Source organism: Coffea arabica, chromosome 10e (assembly GCF_036785885.1).
Source record: "Coffea arabica cultivar ET-39 chromosome 10e, Coffea Arabica ET-39 HiFi, whole genome shotgun sequence".
Classification (NCBI taxonomy): Eukaryota; Viridiplantae; Streptophyta; class Magnoliopsida; order Gentianales; family Rubiaceae; genus Coffea; species Coffea arabica.
In genome coordinates this window covers 11,496,742-11,510,178 of record NC_092328.1, presented here as the reverse complement: position 1 = coordinate 11,510,178, position 13,437 = coordinate 11,496,742, and the positions used below count along the sequence as shown (strand labels likewise).

The 13,437-nt window shown below is 37.0% G+C and overlaps 2 protein-coding genes across 4 annotated transcripts; both read right to left on the bottom strand.

Annotated features, from left to right (window-relative positions):
* Positions 1-185: 185 nt before the first annotated feature.
* Positions 186-806, bottom strand: LOC113713917 (uncharacterized). Its single transcript, XM_027237725.2, has one exon. It carries the CDS (start codon positions 804-806, stop codon positions 186-188), a length of 621 nt encoding a protein of 206 aa, XP_027093526.2.
* Positions 807-7,081: 6,275 nt separating this feature from the next.
* Positions 7,082-10,526, bottom strand: LOC113710938 (uncharacterized protein At4g06598). Of its 3 annotated transcripts, none has more exons than XM_072066761.1 (6): positions 10,411-10,526; positions 8,714-9,177; positions 8,466-8,611; positions 8,269-8,344; positions 8,020-8,146; positions 7,082-7,590 (listed from the first exon to the last, which is right to left on the bottom strand). In XM_072066761.1, exons 2-6 carry the CDS (start codon positions 9,158-9,160, stop codon positions 7,397-7,399), a joined length of 990 nt encoding a protein of 329 aa, XP_071922862.1. In that variant the 5' UTR covers positions 9,161-9,177; positions 10,411-10,526; the 3' UTR covers positions 7,082-7,396. The 3 variants fall into 3 exon arrangements, with proteins under 3 accessions (XP_071922862.1, XP_027089824.2, XP_027089823.2); XM_027234023.2 differs by having other exon boundaries at positions 8,466-8,608; XM_027234022.2 differs by lacking the exon at positions 10,411-10,526 and having other exon boundaries at positions 8,714-9,223.
* Between the last annotated feature and the right edge of the window lie 2,911 nt (positions 10,527-13,437).

Genomic DNA, 13,437 nt, shown 5'->3' with positions numbered 1-13,437 from the left:
TTCATGGTAGGTGCTTTTAAATGGTCATTCATCTGCTTGCACCTTGCTGCACTATGGATCTGCGGTAAAGTTTCTCCTGTAGACTCCCTTATGGTTCTCTCAAAGCATTCAAGTAGAAATTAACTTTTTTTTTTCTTCCACAAACATCAACATTTTATAGATATTAACACTTGATAATACAAGGGCTAATTACAAAAAGGGGTAACTACCCCCATATCTTTTCTGACTAGATCTATTAGCCACATTGGGAAGGAGTTTTCCCATTCCACATTTCTAATCAACTTGACAGTAAATTGTGCCAGAGAATGGCTGCAGCCATTTCCAGCCCTGGGAACAAAAGAAAATTTGCAGCAGTCAAAATCCTGTCTTAGGTCACCAATGTCCTCCAGGATTGTTTTTATGCTACTGTCCTGAACATTGCCTGTGTTAATTTGGTCCACTACACCTTTGCAGTCTGTTTGGACTTCTATGTTTGTCCAACCTGCATCTTTTGCCATTACAAGTGCACTTCTTATAGCTAGTGCTTCCTCTTTGCCTGCTTCTTCTCTCTTGCATTCAGAAATTCCCTTTGCTTTCACAATCTTTCCCCGCCAGTTCCTGGCTATTATCCCCAACCCTATTCTTACCATTCTAGCTGATATTGCTGCATCTGTGTTTATTTTGATCACACCTTTAGGTGGTTCCCATCTACATTGCTGCTGTCTACCCATTTTTGAGATGTCATTTGTCCTTGCACCTGCCTCAGTCTCATTTTCATACTCAAACCATTCCTGCTGTGCTTTATCTACAATCAGTTTTGCATTCATGTTCTCACAGTGGAATACCAACCTGTTTCGTGCCTTCTAGATTTGCCATAAGATATTGGCCATGAGCTTTATTCTGTCCAATCCTTGCTCCTTGTCAGCTGATTGCATTACTGCATCCCACCATCTCCATGTGTTACTTTGAAGCTCGGTTATCCCCTTCCACCTAACAGGAGCTATCTGCCGTACCATTTTGGCCTTTGGACAGGAGAAAAAAATGTGCTCAGTGGTTTCAGTTTCCTCTCCACAGCAACTACACAGGCTATTTCTTTTCCCTATTCTTTTATGTATGGCTTCATTTACTGGCAAACTATTCTGTAAGCATCTCCACAAGAAGTGTTTCAGCTTCATCTTCAAATTAAAGCTCCACAATTTCTTCCAGACAGTGTATTTTCTAATTTCCTAGCTGGTTTCTGCTCCAGGTTCGATCCTTAGACTCTGGGGTGCATCTTCCAATTTTGCTGCAGCATATCCTGACTTTACTGTGTACACTCTAGATTTGTTATGTTTCCAGTAAAGTCTATCTCTTCTTCTATATAAACTGAGGGGGATGCTAGCTATGTGCTCAACATCCTGTTCGTTGAACCATTGCTGCAGACAAGCTATCTTCCATTTTCCTTCCTCTATCAATTCATTAACAGTCTTCAGTTGGCAGTCATCAGGCATTGTTCTCGAAACTCTTCCATTTTTTGCTCCAGTGATCCATCTATCTTGCCAGATCTTCACTGTCCTCCCATCGCCCACTCTTTTCCATAATCCCTTCTGTAGTAGTTCACCCCCTTGTGAATACTTTTCCAACACTAAGAGGTAGAATTGGGGGGTTCCTTCTCTAGCTACTCTTTCTCTCTCATATACTTAGCTTTCAACACCCTGCTTACTAACAAATTTGGAGTTGTAAGAATTCTCCAAATTTGTTTTGCAAGCAGGGCCAAATTAAAAGCTTCAAGATCTCCAAAACCCAATCCCCCTTTCCCTTTCACTTCTGATAGCTTATTCCAGTTAATCCAATGAATCTTGTTTTCCTTCTCCCCATTTCCCCACCAGAACCTGGCTATTCTAGCACTTATCTCTTTGCACAGTCCTTTGGGTAATTTAAAGCAAGACATAATGTAAGTTGGCATTGCTATGAGCACTGATTTGATCAAGACCTCTTTCCCCCCTTGACTGAGACTCTTCTGCTTCCAACCTTGCATCTTACTGTTGATTTTGCTTTTGAGATACCCAAGCACCTAGTTCTTCGACCTCCCTATAGTCATTGGTAGGCCTAGATATTTTCCACTGTGTGTCTCCCTCATGCTATCCAATGCTTTACTAATCTCCAATCTTATCTAGTTTGGGGTGTTCTTGCTGAAAAACATTGCAGATTTATCAAAATTAACAACTTGTCCAGAGGCTTTTCCATACTGTTGGAGGATCTCCTTCACTTTTATTGCTTCCTATTTGCTTGCTTTACAACATAGTAGTGAATCATCTGCAAAGAACAAGTGAGAGACCATAGGGCTACCCTTACAGATTTTTATTCCAGTTATTTCTTTCCCTTCCACAGCTTTCTTGATTAAGTTAGATAGCCCTTCAGCACAGATGATGAACAAATAAGGGGATAAAGGGTCTCCTTGCCGTATTCCTCTGGTAGGCATTATATGTCCTACCTTTTGTCAATTCAGATTAAAAGAGTATGAAACGGTGGAAATACAAACCATGGTCCATCTAACAAAAGTAGGACAAAATCCCATATGCATCATTAGTCTCTCTAGAAATTTCCATTCTACCCTATCATAGGTTTTAGACATGTCAAGTTTTAAAGTCATGAAACCTACTTTGCCTGTTCTCTTATTTTTCAGGAAGTGTAAAATTTCATGAGCAATAATGACGTTATCCAAAATTTGTCTCCCTGGGACAAAAGCAGATTGGGAGGGACTAATGCAGTGCTTTAAAACTCTTTTCAATCTATTAGCCAGTATTTTTGAAATGATTTTATACAACACCGTGCACAGGCTAATAGGTCTGAAGTTAGTTAAGAACACTGGATTGTCAACTTTAGGAATCAGAGATATGATGGTCTCATTGACAGTTCTAAACAAATTACCAGTATGAAAAAAACCACTAATGGCTTAACAACATCAGCTTTAATAATGTGCCAGTAGTTTTGAAAAAAATAATGGAGACATACCATCTACACCTGGGGCTTTATTAGGGAACATAGAGAATAGAGCTTGCTGAATTTCAGCTTTTTCCACATGTTTAATCAACTGCTCATTCATTAGACTGGAAATAGTGCGAGGTATTCCTTGCAGAACCTTGTCGAATTCTTTAGGATTTGTAGTAGTGAAGAGTTCCCTATAGTGATTACACAATTTTTCTTCAATTTCCTGATCACTTCTGCACCAATCCCCTTTCAACTTTTGTAGCAAGCTAATTCTGTTCTTTTTCCTTTTTGTCATTACACTTATATGGAAAAATGTTGTATTCTTGTCCCCTTCTTTCAGCCATCTGTTTCTTGACTTTTGACTCCAAAACAACTCCTCATCTTTGTAGGCTTTACAGAGCTGCCTTTTCAGATTAGCTATGTCCCCTCTGTTGCTTGGATCGCATCCCTCTCTCACTGCTTTCAATTTCTCCTTTATCTCTTGGATCTTTACTTTTGTATTGTCTTTCACTCTTTTATTCCATTCAATCAGGGCTAATCTGCACTCCTTTATGCTTCTTATAACTCTGAACATCCTTGAACCAGGTTGTTTCATTCCCTATGTTTTTTTGATCACTGCATCTGTTTCTTTATCCTTGGCCCATCTTTGGTCAAAGTAAAACCTTCTCTTCACTTTTCTGTTTTGCGGATTTGTGTCCAGTATCAGAAGGCGGTGATCGGAAGCTTCCTTTTCAACATGTTCACCAGTTGCTTTTTCGAAGTTCTAAACCCAACTTACACTTCCCAGACATCTGTCCGATCTCTCCCTTATTTCTCCCTCCCCCTCCTAAGTATTACTCCATGTCCAGGGTACTCCTATAGACCCTATATCCACAAGCTCATTCCCTTTAATGAAGGTATTGAAGTACCTAAAACTTCCCTCTAACCTCTCTCACCCTCCCCATTTTTCCTCATTGGAGCAAATATCATTAAAATCCCCCACTAACACCCAGGTCTCACCCCAATCTCTCTTCTTTTCCTCAATAACCTTCCACTGTGGTTTCCTAACATTTTCCTCTATACTTGCATAGACTCGTATTAGCCATCAGTGACTATTATCCGTCTAGTCTAACACCCACACTTTTATGTACCAGTCTGTATCATTCACATCCTGCAAATTTATTTCATCCTTCCAGACAGGGTTAGCCCCTCTGCTCTCCCCTTTGAGCTCATCACAAAACTGTTTTCAAATCTAATTCTTTTTTGTACCTATTTCATGAACTTTTCATGGTTTTTGGTTTCACTCAAAAAAAACTATGCTAGGAGAGTGGAGGTTCAAGACCTCCTTCAGCTGGGGAATTGTCAAGGGGCCACTGCACCTCGACAGTTCCACACCACAACCTTCATTTAAACAAATGAGGCATTTCGGGGTTAGCCTCCAATTCCTCTATATCATAACCAGCAGAATTGCCCACTTTCAGTGATTTATGCTTCGGAGCTTCTGTTGTATCCTCCTCCATTGGATCTAGGCCTTGTTGGGATTCCGGTAGTTTTCTCTTCCCTCCTTGACCCCTTACTTTTTCTCTGTTTGTAATGTCCCTTAATGGGGTTCATCTGGTTCTTAGGATCTTCCTGCTTTGCTTCTTGTCTCCTTGCATGCTGCTATTTGCAGATGTCTGGGATTGATCAGCCACTATTTCACTCACTTGAAGTGCTATAGCTCCCATAGCAGTCCTGTTTGACAATTCTTTGCCTAAATTTTCTTCTATGACTATGTCATCTACGTGTTGGTCCTCTACACTGGTCTTTCTACTTCCCTGTCCTACTAGTTCGTTCCTACTCTCTGTCCTTTCCCCCTGCACTCTGCAATTTTTATCCTCACATTTTCCATCATTTTCCCCCCTTTTCCATCTCCTTCTTCTGTTCAGTGTTTTCTCTCAGAATTTCTCTCCACTTCCTCTCAATTTCCATCTTTCTCTGTTCTTTGTCTTTGTTCTCCTTGTCACTTTGTTTACACCTCATTCCATCCTTATTCTCAGACCCTTGACTGTATTGTTTCTCTGCTGATGTTTCGATCACACTACTACCTTTCATTGTCACCACATGGCACTGATTATCCTCTTTGTTAGATCCTTTCCAAGATCTCAAAGGAGATATCATTATGTTTCCTACTCGCATCCATGTACCAAACTGTCCTTCTCTATTATTTTGTTTCTCCCTCTTTTCTCCAGAATAGGATTTATCCCCATGCCCTATAACCCCGCAGTTGTAACAGAAATCCGGGCACTACTCGTATCTAAATTCTACCCATGTATTTACTCCATCCATTTTCACAGAGGTTCCTTGCACCAGAGGTTGGAAAACATCTGCTTCGGCAAATATCTTCATATGTCTCCCTTCTTTCCCCCCTCCCAGCGGGACTATCACTTCCCTCACAGAGTTGAAGATTTTCCCCAATTTAAACCCCACTGCTTTACACATCCAATGAACAGGAAGATTTCAAATTTGTATCCATAGATGGGCAAACCTAAAATGGTCGAGGTTCCGTTCACACCCAACTCTTCATTCCTTTAAGACTAGGATCTGGTTATCCATTATCTACGGGCCTCCCATCAGAATTTTTTCTTGATCCTCTTCCTTTTCCAGTTGAAACTGAAACATGTTTGGTCCTAGTTCTGTCACTACCATGTTTCTTGGGTAGCCCCAAACATGATTGGTGAAGTTTTTTACACCTGTGAAATTTGCCACCTTTTCTCCCATTAGTTTACCTACTAGACTTCCGCTACAATCCTGAACTTATTGCTTGATATCTTCACTACTGAGATCTATTCCTTCTAGTTCTGTTTCAGATAGATCAAACTTCTAAAATGCACGCTCCAAAGCTGCCTCCATCCTTTTAGAACTCCAGAGATTGCTTGAGTTACCTTGGCACTATTTCCCATCTCTGATTCACAGTTTGATTAAACCTGCAGAAAAAGTCACACAGAATTAGTTTAGAACCAACAAAAAACTAAAACTACTCGGAGCTCAATAAAGATTGCTGGTCCACCCCGATCTAATGCTATACCACCTAGAAGCAGCTTAACAACCTAAGGCACACACGGTTAACTCCTTCCTTCCAAAGGTTAAAGGATCATAATTTCTTTCACACCCAGAAAAGAGACTGAAACTCAAAGACAAAATCTTTGAGGCTTAAGGATGAGCCTTGTAAGTGAAATGATGAAGGTGAGATCTAGGCATTTTGGATTTGAAAGTTCAAAAGTTAGTTGTGTTTTAAACTACCGGTAAAATTTAAATTTCAAAAACTCCCATACAAGGGAGGTAGTCTCTCATAGTAGAGAGAGAGGCTCTCATAGTAGAGAGAGAAGTGTACTCATAGAAAGTGTTCAAGTAGAAATTAACTGCTGTATCCTTTTCTTTCTTTATTAAAATGGTTAGGTGAAGTCGAGGACATAACCAATATAAAACTGGTGTGCTCCTCATGGTTATTGTCCATTAGCTCATTTAGTATGAGCAATGAAGTGGTGACAAGGGAATATCTGTTTGCGAGAGCAAATGTCTTGGTGATCTATTGTACTTTCTTTCCAGAATAACGAGAGCCTTATGGTGTTCTTTAGGATCTCCAATCAAGCATCAATACAATCAACTCTCTACCTCAGATCCTTCCTTTGTTTTTTTTTTTTTTTGGGTCTTTCTTTCAAGAAATGATTGAAATACCATGTATTTTACGCTAATATGGAGGTGGATGTTCACTAGACACGGCGAGTACATAAATCTCTTTGTAGGTTTTTGGGACTTATTTAGACATCATTAATTTACTTACTAAATGTTCCTTGAAATATAAATCAATTTCGTTAATACAAATAACAGCCATGTAATCAGATCTTCCTGGTATATTTGGTGATCTGCGATCCAATGATTGCTGAATTTTAGTCTCTTTAAAAATGAAATTTACCTTTATTACAGACCCAAAAAAAAAAATCAACATGTGGACTAATGAGCCGGGAGTTGCGTTCAGAATCTCAAAGGAAAGGGTCCACCTTTTGCGTATCGATATCAGTTAGTAAGCTAGGCAAACAGAGAATTTATTTATGAAGCTTGTAAGCATGAACCCTAATCCGCCTATTGCCTTGCCTGTCAATTAAGTATACAATGTTGCTGTCAAACAAGAATGGCATAATTGTGCAACTTATATTGCTGCAACTTGATGAATGGACATCAGTCGAAATTGTAGAATCAAGATCATCCTACTGGAAGCACAAGGTTAAAGAAGCTGCTCAAATGTAGCACAGGTCTTCCAGAATATACACAATCCTATATAGTTGTGATAATGGAGATGAAAAAGTGAATAACGAAAAAATGAGCAGTTTGAGAATCGCATTTTTGCTGGGGTTTTCATGAATTACATCTTATCACATTTTTGTTGGGGTTTTAATGAATTACATCTTACTGATATCTTCTTAGAATCCTAAGTTGTGCCCCTGACATTCTTCCTTGAGACACTTGGAAGCTGTGATTCCAGGTCCTTGCTTTTGTTTCTACGATGTTTGGGATGGTGCTGTTGCTGTTGCTGCTGCTGTTGCATCTGCATTTGCTGCTGCCTCTGCATGTGGTAGAGATTTTGCAGCCTCCCAAGTTCTCTCTCTAACATCTCTTGCTCCACTACACCAATTACCATGAGAAGCATTAGTTTGTACAGAAGATTTGAAAAAGTTCTACCCCATATAAAACCAGAAATTTGACTTTTGAGTCAGGATTTAGATAATGCTAAGCAATCTTTAATTCCAAATAAGCATTTTCGAAGCACTAGTGGTGATTTATTGTGATTTGAAAAGCATGATGAATGCATCAAAATGGTCAATTTCATTAACAAATCGTGAACCTCAGCGTAAATTTCAAGTGTTATCAGACTTTTGTAACTAACACAAGTCACGGGAATGAGACACTACCGTAAAATAATAAGCATGATAATTTCCACCAGATTAAAACATATTAACAGGCTTCAAGCTATTGCTTTTCTTTTCAGTACACTAGACCTCTAAATCCAAGAGCAGACATGTGTAATGCCTAGTTGAAGAACTTGAAACATACTTTGCTTTATGAGCTGCTCCTGCGATAAACTATCTAACCGTTGCTTCAGGGCCTTGTTTTCCATGGTCAATATGAGATTCTGATGATCTAGAAATTCCAGTTCAGCAGAAATTTCAGACCCCTCTGCCTGAAACGTGACAGAGATAGAAAATTACATTTCTTTCATAATGAAAAATAGGCTCAATGCAGGTGAAGCTTAAAGATTTCCTATCATGGAGCCTGCTTTTCAATTATTTAAAGATGGATTACCTGGAGAAGTTGAACAGTTCTTTCAAGCTGAGATATGTACTGAAGCTTCCTGACCCTTGACCGATGAGCAGATTGCCTGCAACATGTCTCTCTTCCATCACTCGACATTATTAACAAATAAATCAGAAGGCAGAATCAGGAAATGTGAAGTGATATGCAGATATTCAAATTACAGAGAAGCATAGAAGATTGCGTACTGTTTAGCACGCTTTGCTTCTGTTTTTGAAACAGAAGGCTTGGGGGACAAGGAGCTAATTCCTTCATTCGACCCCTCAGAAGTTTGTGTACTAATTTCCTCCTCTTGCTTTTCAGCTGATCTAGACACTGCTATATGTGGATCCTGCTAAAGGAAAAAAAGTCGATTTGCATTTATGTTTCAAGAAACTCAACCATTTCCGTTAATTAGATATCAAAAGCTAGTCAGTGGTTACAGTAGCTTGTAAACCTTAAATTTCTCAACCAGTGAGCTAGGTTTGCTCTCAAACAGCTTTGAGTCCTTGTTGCGCCCAATGTTCTGTCTGATTGACAAGGCTTTACTAGTTAAGTTCCTGTGACTAGGTTCCTCCCTCAAGTCTAGATCTTCAACTGATTCTCCTAAATATGCGAAAGTGTCACTTGTTGAGCGTCGATGACCTCTTTGCATCAGGCCATCCGGCTCATTTAGGAGATCGTCAAGCCAAAAGGGCTGTTCCTCTATAAAAAAGTCAGAAGCCCAACGCGGTGGTTGGTGACCTGATACCTCTGTGGACTCTGCACTTGCTTTTAATCCTACCAAGGAAGACTCGCTACAGGATGGCAAAATCTGAGGAAAAACTACAGAAGAGCCAGCTATTGTCCGCCTGCCTGTGTAAGTAGAAGTTTTGGAATTCGGTAAGCAGTTTGAGCTTTCCATTTTTTTGGTAGGTGAGCCTGTCGAGAATTTTTACACATACAGGTAAGTATATAGGAGGTTGTATGAATTGCAAACCATTTTACTGGAAGCATTTAAATGAGGCAAAAACTACATAGGATAATCTGACAAACAGATGATAGCCAAGTGATACAAATGATTTCACTTACATGCAAATGCAGTGCAAAGGAACCATCCTTATTGTGGTAAATCAGATTCCAAATATATGTAACAGGCTGATATAGACTTGTCAACAATAGCATTTCAACATGGCTTTAACTATATATCGACCACAACACAGTCCACAGTAAAGGAATTTTTTCTATTGGATTCAGATTCATCCTTATGATCTGTGATTTGCCTTGACAACTTGTAGATTGACAAGTGTAGATATGAAATCCTTGTCGAAATTTGATCATTTAGTTTGATATTACATGGCAAATTCAAACAATACTTCTCAAATTAAGAACCACATTAAGTGACCGAAAAAAAAAAGAAAAAAAAGAAGAAGTAACACGGTCAAATTTCTATAATGTCTACAAATATGACTGACAGGTAATACCACATCAGCAGCAATATAGTTATAGTTTGGTGCACCATAATCTCACACCTCAGGTGAAGTTCTCATTCATATTGATAGTAGTTGATTACATTGAAGACCTTTTCCAAATAAGAACTAGAAACGAGAAACAAAACAGCAAACATTTAATAACCAAAACACATCCTATGAAGCAAAGAACAACATGAGAATCAAATATTGTAGTTAATAGAGTACGAGGAAAAGAACACATGTAAAAGATGTAACAATCCAGTTAAGAATTAAAAAAGAGAAGAAAGATAACAAACATTTAATTAAGAACCACAATTCTTTCTAGGAAACAAAGAAAGCATAAGAATCAAATATTGCACTTAATAGAGTGCAAGAAAAGAACATATGTGAAAGATGTAACTGTCATAGTCATCCATCAATGTAAACAAACATACTTAGAATTGACACACAGCTAGTTCACTTGCGAAACCTTTGTTCTGGTCTACCAATAATTATTTCATTATTACAACGTAAATGGCCTTGTTCCCTTATTTTAGAATGTGGAATGAATTTCTCACTGCATCGTTCCCTCTTGTCCTCTTCAACCTTCTCAGAAGACGAACATTTTAGGCAAAAAGAGAAAAAAAAAAAACATACACACATAATACATTAGACTCAATGCATGAAGCAGAAGAAAGAAGATAAAAGTCAATGATATACCTACCTACAACTTGGCTATTGCCTAGCAAGAAAGGTGGGAAAAGTAAAGACAAGGGGCATCCTATTTACATCCTTATCACCCCACAAATGGGAAGTGCACGCTATCCTGATGGCCCAGGGATGAAGGAAAAGGGAGTATCCAAAAACAGGCATTGGAACTTGGAATATAACAGGGAAATTGGGCATCTTTCATCTTTTGTTGGAAGATAGGGAAAGAAATGAGAAAAGGAGCGCAGTTTTCGTAGCCAGATTAAAAGTGTCCGTCAACTTTGCAGGTGAATAAGTCGAACCGCGTAGGCTCTGTGTCCGTTGGCCTAGAAGTTATGCACATTGCACATGTGTGTTGACCGTTTATACACTACAATGCTCTGGTTCTAACTTGGGAGAAAAATTTGTCCATAAATAGTATGTGGTTAAAGAAATCATCCATGCTAAACATATCATAGACTGAACAATATTCGACGTTATAAAATATGTTGTAATCTGAGCACAATTGGATGCGGTAATGGTTCAATGGATGGATATGTAAACTGATCCTCAAAAGGTTTAATGGATAGAGATATTAACTCTTTAGGATACACAAATTCTGCTTATATATCATGCATCCAATCGTAATAATATATACACTATCGGTGTATAATAAGATTAACTCTTTGTTTTACGGACTACAGTCAAAACTTTTCTCTTTCTTTTTTTTTTTTTTCTAAAGTGAAATACTGCCGTATAGTTCGATAGGTACAAAGGCTGACGAGGAAACCGTTTCAGGTTTTTAAACATTTGTCAAACTTTTGAAGGGACCATCCTTGAAAAAAATGTAAACAATTTATGGCTATAAAAAAATGGATAAAATGCATCATCAATCACCATACTTCTTCAAAATTTCATTTAGTCCAGTGCAGTATTTTCTATGTTAGATGACTCCATAAACTCTTAAAAGTGTGTAATTGGGCTACTCCCTCTATTTTCTCAGTTAAAATTGACAAAAATTTAAGGCATATTAGTGGCTGACTACATTTGCGTAGGCACTTTCATCACTTTGTGAATAAAAAATAGTACAGTGAGATAAATGAAATTTAAAATAAAATTCAGTGATCATTGGTGTGCTTTTTAAATTTTTCTAAATTGAAGAAGAAAGAAAGTATAAAAAATTTCTTAGCAATCAGTAATTAAACAATGGATCATTGCATTCCAAAATCTTTTGAGAAAATAAGTACTTTATTAAGAAAATAACTTGACTTATAGAAAATAAAAAAGGAAAATTTTTTAAACAAATATTGCATTTACGAATAGGTAAAAAAAATCCAATATATTTCTTAGAAAACAAATCCAATAATTTCTTTTCTAATAAGAAATATTTTCTTATTATTCTGTTTTTAACCTATGCGCAAAGTACTTTAAACATTTGATTGTTATCTATCTTTCTAAAGTTTCTTTTGTGTTTTCTTTTTATTTAAGTTGAATCATTTTCATGATCACGTGCTTAAGTTCAGTCGCTCAAAATAGATACACGTTTAAGAGTTTGGTGGTTCATTGACATGAAAAAAGTTTAGTGACTAATGGTGAGTTTTACCCTAAACAAACTTGGGTCATCCATCTCAAGAACTCTCGCTGAAAATGGTTGACGATTATCAATCGGTTCCTAATCACCCCAATAATACTCTTTCATGAGACATACAATTGGAAGTAAAAAGAATAGAAGTATATAAAAGCACTTCATGATGCGGCCTAAAACAATGTACTTATAATATAGTTTTCTATAACTATTTCAATACCTATAACTATTCATGCAATTTGAATATAACCTAAAAGAATCTGCATGGTGCAAGAAAATGATAAATCATTTTCCTAGTTATGATTTAGGTTATTTTTAGAGCGCTTATCTTTTGCATTTTATATTTCCTTTATGTCGATTTTCCTTTTTCCACTAGAACTTCCTAGATCGATATTGCAAGACCAATTGAACCTTTTTAGCAAGGCATTAAATTAATGCAAAAATATTGAACAATGCTTATTATATTTTGTAAAGGATTCAAAATATTAAATATGCATCACTAACATATTGCAATTATTTTATAATTTGCATTTTATTTTTCAAATATAATTAAATAAAATGATCAAACTCTATGTATCTTGCATGTGTAATTGAAGCTATTTGATGATATTCTTATATTATCAAATGTACTGCACATATGTTACACGTGTCTTTAAAGTTATTCGTACTGCACATATGTTACATGCTTGAACATTTAATATTAGTATATTAATAGCATGATTAGATCCAATTTGGAGAAGTAAAATATGTATCCTAACTTAATAGACAAAAGACTATTACATTTGTTTTGAGAAACTTGGAGATTGTTAATCCTATTTCTTTACATTTGTGAAATTATTGTGTGAGGTTGAATAGCATTTAGAGTGTTACTTTGTATGTTGTACGTACTGGCGGAGTCAGGACTTGAAATTTCAGAAGGCAAAACTAGTAAAGTTGCATATTTAAAAGGAGGTTTCTTATATTGCTATAAAAAATTAGGGAGGCAAAAACTAATTTTTCCAAGGATATGAGTGAAAATATTTAATATTGTTTGTTGAAGTAAAAGAATTTTTAAAATCTTGAGAAGTCAAAGTCTAATTTCTGCAAGGTTGTAAGTAAAAATATGTAATTTTTCAAGGTGACATAAAAATTTGTAAAATCTTAGGGGATGGCTATCCCTCTCCACTCTCTATTACTTCCATCAGTGGCTGCACATTTACCTGTTGAGGGGCTCATTATGGTGCAACAAATTATAAATACACCCAATGTTGCATGTATGTGATAGCTGTACAATCAAATGGGTAGAAACAAATCAACATATGTGTAAATTTATATCCTTGCAAAAGACCGTACTTGCAAAACATTAAAAAAAAAACCTCCTTAAAACAAAAACTAAAAAGATTAGAATTTCAAAAATCAACTGTAAAAGAAAAACATGGCATGCAACCAAGAAAGGGTCAAAAAGAATATTTGATTGGCTGTTAAATAATAGCAATTGAC